At 35.3% G+C, this 13,107-nt stretch overlaps 1 protein-coding gene across 1 annotated transcript in view; it reads left to right on the top strand.

Annotated features, from left to right (window-relative positions):
- CSMD1 (CUB and Sushi multiple domains 1) overlaps positions 1 to 13,107 on the top strand; it is a 1,074,877-nt gene that overhangs the window by 680,118 nt on the left and 381,652 nt on the right. Inside the window, exon 6 of the mRNA XM_066547292.1 lies at positions 6,150 to 6,262. Within this exon, the coding sequence (XP_066403389.1) occupies positions 6,150 to 6,262 (113 nt within the window). The remainder of the gene's footprint in view (positions 1 to 6,149; positions 6,263 to 13,107) is intronic.

The following is a 13,107-nucleotide window of genomic DNA, read 5'->3' as shown; positions in this document are numbered from 1 at the left end:
CCCTCTTTTTTTTGTATACTTTGCTACTACTATTGTTGTTGTTACTGTTCCTATTTCATTGCTGTTTTCAGTAAATTCTTCTTATTTCAACACATGATCTTCACATTTTATGCCTCCAGTTCTCAACTCCATTCCACTGGTGCGGGAAGGAAAGGAGAAGGGGGAAGCAAATGAGCAGTAGTGTGGTTTGGAGTCTTGGTGGGAGAACTAAATTGGGGAATACCATTCCTAAACCATGACAATATTTTGCACTATTTTCAAAATAAATAAATAGATAAATAAATAAATAAATACATTCTAGGGAATACAAATACTTCTGTGGTTAAGTGAATATAGAAACAGCAGAAGTATTCAAAACTGATGCATGATTGTTAGAGTGCTTCTGGTTTTTTTTTTATCTGAACTAGTCCTTACAGAGCATGTATTTATATGGACTAGATTCAATTAATTTTATTATATTTTACTGTATTTTTGAACAATACAGTTATTGTTGTTTTGAACAATAATATTACTCTCACTATATATATATATAGTTGTCTTAATAGAAGTTTGTGAAAGTAGCTAAATTAGAAAGATAAGGATAGATGAGTTGACCAAACCCACTTTAATTATTTCCTGCATTTTCATGAAACTGAACTGTCAGTTGTTTTATAAGATAAGATTATCTGTTTATTATAGTCAAAACAATGTCAAGAACCTGTTAAAAGAGACAAGATTTGGTTTATTTCTTCAGACAAAAGCAATAATTGTTTAATTAACAGATCCAAAATCAAAACCAAAATTACACCTCTCTAGATTAGTCCTCTTAATTAAATATAAAATAGTTTTATTATACCTGAATTTGAGTCAAACAATAACTACTGGAAAGACAAAAAATATTTCAGTGGCAATCCTGTTAGTAATAAATTTGATAAAGCTTATCACAATCTCTTGGTAATGCAATAGACTTCAAAGGACATTCTGTTCCTATATCTGACATACTGTACGTAAGGAAAACATTACTCCTTCAAGCCTGCGTGAAACAGAATATCTTATTACTTGCATAAACAGTAGATTAGTGTCTGTGTGAGGAAATGATGGAATAAGAATAGAAATTAAAACATCACTTGAAGTAGTATAACATGAAAAAGTTTGTCTGCAGCTCACAATGATCAACAGAAAGTTTCCTCTGCTGTCTCTGATCCTGCAGCAGCCTGGTTGCCTTCAGATTTAGAAGAAGAATAGATGGGGTTGTTTAATTATTTCTCATTATTTCTTGTAAGATGCAGTGTTTGCCAGCATTGGTATAGTATGATACTAATATACCTATAAGACTCTCAAAACCTGGCCCTTTAATTCTTTATGATGCTGGAACAGGCACAGGAATTCCCTGCAAATCTATCTTATTCAGTAGAGCACAGTGCAACATGTAGTATGCAGAAATTAGAGATTTTAGGTTCCATGTGCAATTCTCATTCTAAGCCTACAGGTAAATGCACTATCTTACAATGTTATTTGAAAACTTATTTTCTGTTTGCTTCTTTTCTTCTCACAGGGTTGCTATTTGACATATCACTGAGTATTTGATACTCAGTGAATAAACAGCTATTTGATGTTTCCTTCAGTCCCTTTCAGTGCATGGCCTCAAATACCATTAAGCCCAGAGCATTCAAATGTGTCACTTGTCCAAGTGACACTTGAATTTTTAACCTCCTGGTCCTAGAAAATAAAGTCCTGGCTGCCATCAGTACAGGAGATGAAAACTCAACACTCTGCAAGTCAAACCAACTATTTCCAGAAAATGCATAAATAACATTATTTATATGTATATATGTGTTCTCTCTTGAACAACTTGATTAAGGTAATTTAGATTAGCTGTCACTATCTATCTAGGCTAGGGAAGATTTTCAAGACTATCTATGCTAGGCTTTAAAATCAGTTTCAAAAATGCATTACAATTTTCATAGTGGAGGCAGAATTCAAACATAAATGAGGAATTTAATTTCTTTTCTATTACTTCCCATATAATAAATGTTTTCAGCTAAAAAGAACAGAGAAACTTTCAATATTCTTTTTAGACAGCATTGGAGAAATCGTTAATAGAGATCAAAGCATGAAATCTTCTCAGGAAAACTTTGATATTAGAAATATGGGGGGTTTTATCCTATCTGAATAAATTGTCTGATACAAAGTAGTTCCAAGCCTTCATATGATTTTAGATATAACACCTAAACTGAGCTAAAATTACTCTACCTTTATTCATATGCCACAGGAATGAATATTATGTATGTGCACTTGAAATAAAGACAACTTTGCTTTAGTTGCACCTTTTCTTTTGTAGCAACCTACCAGCACAAGTCCTGCCTGTTAGTATTTCCTGAACACCTCAGAAGAGGTGGTCACATTCCCAGTGCCTATTGGGATCCTGTGGTTTACTCAGCTGCCTACATTGATCCCATGAGAGCATATACCAGTCATGGGCAGAATAGCTTCAATATGAGTCTTGTGAGGCACAGGAGCAGGTCACCCAGAGAAGCTGTGGAGTCCCCATGCCTTGGAGTGTCCAAGGCAAGATTGGATGGGGCTTTGAGCAACCTGGTCTAGTGAAAGATGTCCTTGCCAATGGCAGGTGGTTGCAACCAGATAATCTTTAAGATTCCTTCCAACCCAAACCATTCTATGATTCCAAGATTCCATTATTTTCAGTTGTTTTAAACTTAAATAGTGTAGACTCTTAAGAAGAAATTGATATGAAGTGCCACTGTTCAATTTACTAATATGGACATAACCAAACTGCTTATTTTCCATAAATATTCAACTATAAAGGTATGATGTAATAGTAAAGGCTATACTGATTCGGAGGGAGCACATGCAGTAGCACGAGCACACATGTGCACACTTAGTCACAAATTGTGGTACATGATGCACCTCTCAGCTGGTCAAGCTCAGAGGAAATTGTTCTTTGTGGGACTGGGAGGGATCATTCCATCTGGAGAATGTCACCTTGGGAATCTGTTGAGCAGTGGTGTCCAGCCTCTCTATTGGTGAATGAGAGCAGCTAAATTGAAAGCAGATCCTCTGGCCATGGACTTGTATTTTGTGTACCAGAATACCAAAGAACATGTGTTCTATGGACCCTTCCCCCACATTGTGTCTTTTTCTGTAGGTATAATATTCTGGTTTGTAGGACTGGAATCCAACTGTCCTTGACATTACTGATTTTTAGTTTTCTCTGAGGAACATACACGTTATTATTGGTTTTTTTTAATTTTGATATTTACTGTGCAATGGAAATAGTTTGTCTCCTATTCCATTATTTAAAAAAAATAACAAAAACCCAAAAAACGCCTAGAGATAAGAAAGAAGAAAAAAAAAAACCAGTTTCATATAATACCTCAACTTCTGTGTGAAGTATTATATGATCTGCCTGCTGTATCAATTCATGGGATGATCTGCCACTTTATTCAGTAACCATGTCCACCTCTCTCTTCCATACACAGCTTTGGTTGCCCATCCTTCAGAAATTCCATGAAAATGATCAATTAACATGTAAAGAGGAATTTTACACTGTATTCACAAACTTTTGGATCTGCCATTACTGGAAACTGAAATTTTCCATAGGAAGTCCCATCTACACAAGATGAATTCTATAAGAGTGAAGTACTTTGTGTAGGGGCATCACTTTTGATGTCCACATGTCAGATACAGGATTCCCAGCTAATGCTCCCAGATTTTGTTGGGGTTTTTTTTTTGTTTGTTTTTTTTTGTTTGTTTGTTTGTTTGGGTTTTTTTTGTTTGTTTTTTTTTTAATTTGTGTACTATAGTGAAGAGGTTTTAAAAACCTTACAGAAAAAAATCAACCACCACTGTGCCATATACTAGTTATAACTTTCTTCCAAGGACCACTAAGATATTTTACCCTTTCTCACTTTCTCCAACTAAAACATAAACAGCATTGCTGTTAAAGAACATACTCTTATCTAGAGTTCAGTATAAAAGAAATTATGTAGCTAAATTAGAGCTGTGCTAAAATAGGTTGTGTTGAATACTCTCTCAGTGTCATTTTCCTATTATTTCTTAGTATTATGGGGATATTTGAGACTGTTTAGAACCTTGCAGAGTTCACACAGACATGAAAATATCTTGCGTATTGTGTGTCAGGGAAATATCTGTTTGTTAGATATGTAACTAAGGAAAGATCTGCTCTGAACATGCTTTTATAATGATGTTCATTGAATCTTTTATTGATGTACAATGTAATTCATATTACAATTTAATATTTCAGCCTAGAGTTTTGCCAGCTTTGAAATTCAGAGGTCTGGATGTACTAGCTAGAATGTTACTACTTGTATATTTCTTTTTTAAAGTAAAACCAACCCCTAAACCAGTGTTTCTAGAATGTAACTTTTGTACTTGGACAAATGAACTGTCAGTTCAGTGATATGAAGTACAGCCTATGTATAGTAAAAACTTTTAGATTTAGCATACATTTTGACAATAGCTAAGAGATACTAGCAAAGATATATTCTGTATTCCACATATGGTTTTGTTTTTTCTTTTCCTTTTCATTATATCTTGGTACTTTCTACAGGTACACCCAAATTCTAAGTAGATTTGAAACAGAAAAGACTAGTTTGTAATTACAAATATTTAGAGTGGTGCTCTAATATAAAGTGTGTCTGAAAGAATATATAAAGTATAAAAGTCCATCTGAATGAGATGTAGAAATTTATAGGTCTGAATATTTTAATGAACACCTTTAAGAACTATTGAATGCCATGTTTAAAATGAAGTGTGTAAATCTTCGTGTAAAAGACCAACCATTTTTTTCAATCAAAACTGTTTTTAAGTAAGGTTTGAGTTTTCCGTATGTTATTAACAAGAAGATAAAGAAAATGAGATTATAAATTAAAATGAAATTTCTCAGATTTAGTTTGCATGTCATATGTAGGAAAAAAACCCCATCCATTAAAAACCTCTATATTTCAATATATTGGTCTTGCTCTACTGCAGAAAAAAATAAAAGGGATTCAGCCATGGTTCTAGCTAGACTTCTCCAGAACATTATTTCTTAACATCATGAGTTTCCTATTAATCTGGAATATTTAATGAAACTCTGATATCTCATACCGTGATGAAAAAAAAGGCATCTATTTCACTATGCTGATTAATTTTGGAGGGAGACTAAATCCCATTTCAGTTTGGTTATTTTTTAGCTCCAATATATGTACTGTGTCTACTTTAGCACTGGCAAATCTACTCTCACACAGATTATATCTTAGCTGGGAATTTCTGATATTCATCAGTTTGACTTTTGTTTTAAGTAATCAACATTTTTTAAAAGTATAAACTTAATTTTGTTTAGTTCTCCAGAGCTATTCAGGGAAAAAAAAATTGAAATCTGGAGCATGGTCATGCAAAACAAAAAAAAAAGGGTACCCTCTGGTAAACTAAGACATGAATTTACATCCTATTAGGTTCTTTGTGGTAGCTACTGCATTAACAAATGGTATAGTGGTGTGATGTAATGAATGACAATGGAATAATCCAGTGTGGGCCAAGGAACTGTTGCCTGTATTACTGTATTAGAAAGATTCTTTGTGCACTTTCTTCATACCCACTGTTGTGCTTAGACTTCTCTGTTTTTTTTATTAAATGTGGATTGGACTTAATACACACAAAATCAATTCTACTAGCATAGTTGTATACCTATAACTTACCAATCAAACTAAAAATTAGATAGCATCCATAACCCTTGTTTAACACTTCTTAATACTTGCGATTTGACTTCCTGTCAAATCCCACAGCAGGGAGTCAGATGATGAGACCTTGTCATCACTGAATAGGCTTATTTTCTGATGAATGTTTTGACACATGCATGCACACCTACACTTGCATGCACACACTCTCATAAGACTGGTTTTCTTCTTTCATTCATGAAAAAATATTTCAGAAAAACAAGTTTTAATCATAAAAGGGATAACTGTAATGAGAAAAAAGCCCCCTCATGTTTCTCTCAACACAATAGCTAATTAACTAGTAATACATTGAGATTAGATGACAGCGAATCATTGTGATCTAATATATTTTGAGGTTTAGGGGGATTTCTCCTTAAAGTGGTGTACACATGAATTTTTTTTTTAATATTAGATTTTTTTTTCTTTTTCCAGGTTGAGTGGTATGAATCTACCTTCTCCAGTTATCAGCAGTAAGAACTGGTTACGACTCCATTTTACGTCTGATAGCAATCACCGACGAAAGGGATTTAATGCTCAGTTTCAAGGTAGGAAACCTATAAAAGCATGCCTAAAAAGCCCTTTATCTTAAGGCATCACTAAAGTGGTGGTGGAATTTGATAATTATGTTTAAATATCACAGACACAGTAAAAAGCTGACTCTTGTTATTACTATGTAACTATTGCTCTGACGCTGTTTTCCTTGTGTGATCAGACGTCTCTAGGGATTTACTTTTGGAAAAAGTATGTGTGCTTCACAATGCAGTCTGCTCTAAATATGTATTTGCTTGCGCACTTTTTTTATAATAAATTTCTTTGCAGTCAGTCTGATATTTGCTTTAAAAACATGCCTGGAATGCAACTTGCAGAAAGTCAATGCAACTTCCACACAAAGGCAGGCTTCTATCTAAACATTGTCTTCCTTCATTATTCAAAACCTAACTCTTATCCAGAAGCTACATTCATTGTTTGGAAATTTGACTCGTACAGATTATATTTCAGGCTGCTGCATATATTTGCATATACAACTTCAAAAGAAGACAAAAGGATGTCAGTGTTGCTGTCATTTCTATTTATGTTCATGTAGATACTTTTTAAAATGCAATTTTTTAGAATGGATTCTTTATTGATTTTTGTACTTTATAAATCATTACTCAAGATGAAAGACATGGTAGTTATACTATATATAGAAATATATATACTATACATATACTATATATTATAATATTATACTATATATACTATATATTATATAGAAATAAAATATACTATACTATAGTTATACTATATATAGAGAAGCTTCTTAATTTATCTGTGCTTTCAAATTCTGCACTTACATATGCAGTTTCAACCCTTTTACCCCCCACAGCATCAAATCCTTTAGGAATTTAAACATTTGTATTTTTTCCCCTGAAACTGTGGTACCTCCATAATTTTTGAAATGACAAATACATTGCAACAACTGTATGTTTTCTGGTGACTATGGCATGCATGTGCAACAAAAGCATTTAATATACATAGTTTTTTTAGTTTTAAAAATATTTTGAACATTTCAGAAAAAAAAATCTGAAATTCCATTTCATTTTGGCAACTCAGCATAAGTATGTGAACCTTTGCACTTAAAACATTTTTTTCCAAAGTTTACCAAGGATGCATATATAATACCACTGCTGGGTACTATGAATGTAAATGCACTCCTTATGTTAACTCTGTGTCTTAAGGTCTTAAGACTGTCAATTGGGGTCCACAAAAACATTGTGATTTGTCCTGCTGAGGCACCAGAAAACTATGAATCAACAGAATAACAAGGAGGAAGTTTGTGATGATGTAACATACACTGGAAAACAATTTTTGTTCTTCTTCAATATATCTTATCTCTAGACAAATACTCACCAAGTAGTTAAAACCTTTGGGAAATATCCAGAGAGATGGTTATTTCAGATGTATCTCTCTTGATCTGCATAATACATCAGATATTGGGTAAAAGTGTGAACTTCCTTGATGTAGAATATACTTTGAATTACATGTGAAATTATTGCAATTCAAATTTTTACAATTACAGAAATTTCCTTTCTTAATTAAAATCATTCTTATGAATTGCAGGTTTATACATTTTACTGTATTTAATGCAAAGATTTCTGAATTACATGAGAGATGATGACTTACTTATCTATCTTATCAGACTCAATTTCAATTAAATAAATTCCTATGTTAGTGGTATAAACATAAACTGTGTTAAAACATCAGAGAAAGAATTCAAGACCCAAAGGATGAAAATTCACAGCGGTATAAAAAACAGGTTAATCTAACTGCTTCATTAAGTTCTTTTTATTACACAGCATTAGTAATTATATTATGTGTATTTGAAAACAGAGCAGAAGTAACAATATTTTCAGCTAGAGAAATCTACTAGTACCCCAAATTGCACAGTAGCGGAGGTTGGAAGAGCCCTCTGGAGCTCACCTAGCCCAGTGTCCTTCTCAAAGAAGGGTAACCTAAAGCAAGCTGCACAGGACTGGGTCAGGAGTGGGTTTGGAATACTCTCCAAGATTAGAGACTCTGCAGCCTCTCTAGGCAACAGGTGCCAGTGTTTACCCTCAGAGTAAAAAGGTTTTCATTTTTTAGTTAGTGGGTTTTCCTGAGTTTCAATTTTTGCTCGTTGCTTCCCATCTTCTCAATGGCTATCATAATGAAGACTCTGGCTCCACTGACTGAACACCATCTCATCTCACAAGTATTAATTCACACCAATAAGATCTACTTCTGATTCCCCCAAGTTTTCTCTTCTCCAGGCTATAATGTCCCAGCACTTTGAGCTTCTCCCTTATGTTTTTGCTTTCAGAAACTTATTTCTACTAGAATTCAACAGCCTTGACATATATTTCCATCTTAGGTACTTCTCTCAAGTTAAATAATTATTTGAACTGATCATAAAACAAAAAAAAAAAAATTCCACAAAAACTAAGTCTAGCAACAGACAAGACTTTGCAAAACCTAGCAGTGAAAGAATGCCTCCAATGTCTGATTGTCTCCAGACACAATCCTTGTATTTGTCCTCTGAGCAAATCTTGCATTGCCAGCTATATGACTCTGTGACCTCCAAGAAACATTTTGCTTATGGGCAGCTATTCCCAATAGTTTAAACAGACTGTTTCAGAATACACACATGTAGTTGGGATTGATGTGTTGATATATTGAGCTATCCTGTCTTTGAGACACATGAAGTAAATATATAGACTTTTTTATGTAACTATTTAACACTCTACTAATAGATAAGCCCTCATTACCAGACCAAACTGAAGGAATCTTTGTGATTCTTCTAATTTCTCAGAAATTTTAAATCTTGAGCAGCTGTCCTCAGGGCATTTGGGACTGAACTTTCTAATGTTACTTTGACTGCCTTCTCCTGTTGCTGCTTGCTAGAAAGAATAGCTCTTTAAAGTCAATTTGTGCTGTCTCTTTGTGACTGCTTGTTTGGTTCATTCATGTGTGAGTGTGTGGTGAAGATGTATAATTGTGCTGTAATAGACCATTGTTTCAGGGAAATAGAAAAGTCAGTAAATTTAATTGCAGTCCCTAGATATTTAATGAAAGCAGCCTTTATGCTTTGCCAGACAGTAAGCTGTGCTTTAGAGTCCTTATATAGATTTTTTATGGTAGCTGTCACATGTAAATGCTATTCACAAAACAAAATCACAAGCTTGTCTATTTGCATCACACTCCATCATAAGTACTGTGGTGGGTTGATGTTGGCTGGATGCCACGTGCCCACCATATCAGTCATTCACTCCTCTACTTCACCAAGACAAGTAAGAGAAAATGTATTGAGATAAGGACAGCAAAGTATCACTCACCAGGTACTTTCATGAGCAAATCAGGCTCAACCCTCACATATTCTCCTACCTTTCTCTGGCTGTTATTAATGCTGCACTGTGACTTTTTTCCTTCTTAAATATGTTACCCCATCGCTGATGGGCTCAGCCTTAGCTGGTGGCAGGTCCGTCTTGGAACCATGTGGTTCTGGTCCTGTTGGACATGAGGGATGCTTCTGACAGCTCTTCACAGAAGCTACCCCTACCCCCCCACAAAAAGCTGCCGCTCAAAATGAATACACAAATATATTTCTGACATCTTTATATTTTTATTATTAATTTATTACAATCTATTTGTTCTGATCTCACACACCTCTTGTGCTAATTTAATCCATTCCTTTCCCTGATGTTGGTTCCTTCCCTGAATACTCCATAATTATCCTTGTGGAATACCAAAACGCTCTTCCCTTTTACTTCACAATGAGCTCTGTATCCCTGAGCAGGCCCCCCCTGGGTCTCTGAAGTGACTGGAGAGCTCCTAGAGTGAGCTGTGCCCTAGCCCCTGGGACTGGGTTTCACAGGGACAGCCCTGGGGAGGCTGAGGTAGAGGTTGGGTCTCTGTGTTGGTTTCCCCACTTGCCCATGACTCTCTGTGTTTCTTCTGCACCTGTGGTGACAGATCTAGAGTGGTTGCAGAAAGGCCAGGGAGAGGTGGCATTTGTCTCACCCATCCACCACCATATCCCTGTGATCCTCTGTGTGTGCATAGGTGAGCTTTTTATTGCCTCGCTGTCCTGGCTGCAGAGGAGGCAGGCCCTGCATCTGTGTGGGCAGGGCAAGGTTGCTGTTCTATACCAGCCATATCATTGGTGGTGGAGTGGATTTGGGGGCCAGGAAAGGTTGAGTGCACCCCCAAATGCACCTAATTTTGCCTGTCCATTGGGGAGGTTGTTGGGATCAGCTCTGTCAGGATCATTCTTTGCTGCTGGTGCTGCTCATCCCTGTCCGATTTCTCTGGGACGTGGCTTGGAGACATGTAAAGCCGCTGTGTCTCCAAGCCATGGTGCTGACAAAAGCGGGACCGCCATATTGTGGAGCCAAAACCCCAGCAGAGCCAGCGCGGTGCAGCGCCAGAGCCAGAAGCAGCCATGCGGAACCAAGTCCAGATTCTGAACTGACAGCGTGGTATGACGCAGACAATCCGGCTTTCAGGGGTTTGTCCACTGTTGTTTCCCATTGTCTTTGGCTCAAGAACAGGGAGAATCAACCAAAGGGAGCGGCCACCATCTTGTCTTTGTCCCAGGGTCTACGTGGATGTGACCTATGGGAAGCCTCCAACCATCCCATCTTTGTCCTGGCAGCCACATGGAACTAAGTCAAGGTGGCAAACTCCTGTAACGTGTTCTCTTTTTTATATACTTTTGTTATTGATATTGTTGCTGTTACTGTGTGTCCCTTATTCTACTGCTTTTTTTTTTCTTTTTCTTATCTCAACCCATAGTCTTTGTCTTTATCCTTCTCTTACTGGAAAGGGTGAGGGGAAGGGGAGTGGCCTATTTGGAGTTTCATTTCCATCTATTGTTAGATCTCCACACTGACCTAGCACATCTATCAGTGTCACTGGCTTTTTGAAAGCAAGTCAGTATGGGAGGCAACATAACACACCTCTTTGAGCAATAATGGGATAATAAACTTTTTTTTTTTTCCTAGTAAGAATTCTGATTATCACACTTTTTATATAATTAGCATACAGATCCTTTAATTACTCTTTCCCCCTCATATCAAATTAACATCATGTTTATTATTATCTTAACATAGCTATATTATTGCTGTAACTTGGCCTTTTCCAGTCAGCCAAAACTAATACTAACAAGCAGTCAATTTAATTTTCTTTCCTTTGTTTGATCTTTCATCAGGCAAACAGAATTATTATAATTTATTTCATTAAAATATTGGAACTACCAATTGGATATAAAGCTATGCATAATTAATTTGTCCAGCAATTTTTTCAGATCTTTGTAGCTTGCATTTTTAGCATTATTTAATGCCCCATTTTTTACATGGTCAAGAAAACCAGCTCACTTTTATAAAAAATTAGCACTGTACTAGAATAGCACATCTTAATGCATCAAGTAAATATAGTATTAAAATACTTGGCAAGCTATTGTCATTTTCATTTGATTTTTTGTATTTTGATGTTTTCATCAATAAGAATATGTATGTCCCAATTTCTCTGTGTTTACCTGTGGAATATTTTTTTGTAGCTTCAGCGTTTCTATTCAGAAGGAGGCATGGTGTTGAATAGCCCTGAAAACCACTAGAAAAAAATTACATTGCAGTGACACGCTCTGCCTTGTCTTCTTCATATCTGCCATACCAGCAACGTTGGTCTCATGGAAATGAACTCTCACGATATATATCACTGCACACAGTTCTTGTTCTGCCTTGCTCCTTGATGGCATTGCCATGGGGGGAAAGATGTTGCAGTCATTCAGTTATGAACCTTTTTTTTAATTTTAAATTCCTCTACCTATGCTAATACATGAATTCCCTTTGCACATTCAGTGGCAGTTGCAGAGCATATGATTTGTCTTGTGCCAGTGTTTCATAAATGTGTAAATTCCCCAGAGGTGAAGTATCCTTAACTAGGAGATGAAAACCTGGCACTTCCTAGAAACAAAGCTTATCAATGTACACAGAATGACTTAAAAGGTGTCATAAAGAATCCCCTGCTTTTTTGCCTATTTATAGCTTGTACAGTATGCCTGCTTAGCTTTTGCTTATTGCCAGAACAACAGAAGGGTTTTTAAAAATATTTTTTCCTTTCTTTTTAGGAGGAAAGAACCCCACAATACCTTTAGCTATACAGCTAAAAGTGGTCTGCTTAAGTTAAATATTTATTTCAATATTCCTAGAAGTAGAACAGAATAAGAAAGCTTCCAAAACAAAACATGATTAATGGCTGTGTTTACTTTTTTAGTTTTGCAGTAACTCTGGCCTCTGTTGTAGAGTGTTTCAAATAAAGTATTCTATTTTTGGCAAGTTTTCAGAGATGTTCAAGAAAGTATTAGGTATTTTAATAATTGCGTACCACAAGTTATCTATCTGTTGTGTTTAATTACATTCAGTAATTCAGGATTTAACAAACAGTTAAGTCAAACAATGAATATAATAGAGGCTGCTAAAATAAATGTATGCTAATAGAAAACCATGAGTGAAATAATGTAAATCAACTTGCAATTGCTAGATCTTTCAATGAATTTTCATAATTCACAAAGTCTGCCTATAAATGCCTGTCCTTTCCACGCATTCTTTAAAATACTAGAAATTATGTTTTAAATAAGTGAAAAGAATTTGCAGTGTTTCCTTGATGCATGATACTTTTAGTCAGGGGTTTCTTTTAGAATTGTTACTTAGAGTATATTTAGAAAGAAAATTAATAAAAGCAATTGATAACATCAAGAACCAGAAAAAAAACCTGATGTTTTCTAGCTCTTAAGTGATGCTGAATGGACTTTTCCTTTAAATGGTCCTGAGACAAAAATATATATTTTGTTAAATTTTATTATCAAGAGAGTAAA

The sequence above is a fragment of the Molothrus aeneus genome, chromosome 3 (genome assembly GCF_037042795.1).
Source record: "Molothrus aeneus isolate 106 chromosome 3, BPBGC_Maene_1.0, whole genome shotgun sequence".
Classification (NCBI taxonomy): Eukaryota; Metazoa; Chordata; class Aves; order Passeriformes; family Icteridae; genus Molothrus; species Molothrus aeneus.
The sequence above is the reverse complement of the archived record's forward strand: the minus strand, read 5'-3'. Positions and strand labels throughout refer to the sequence as shown.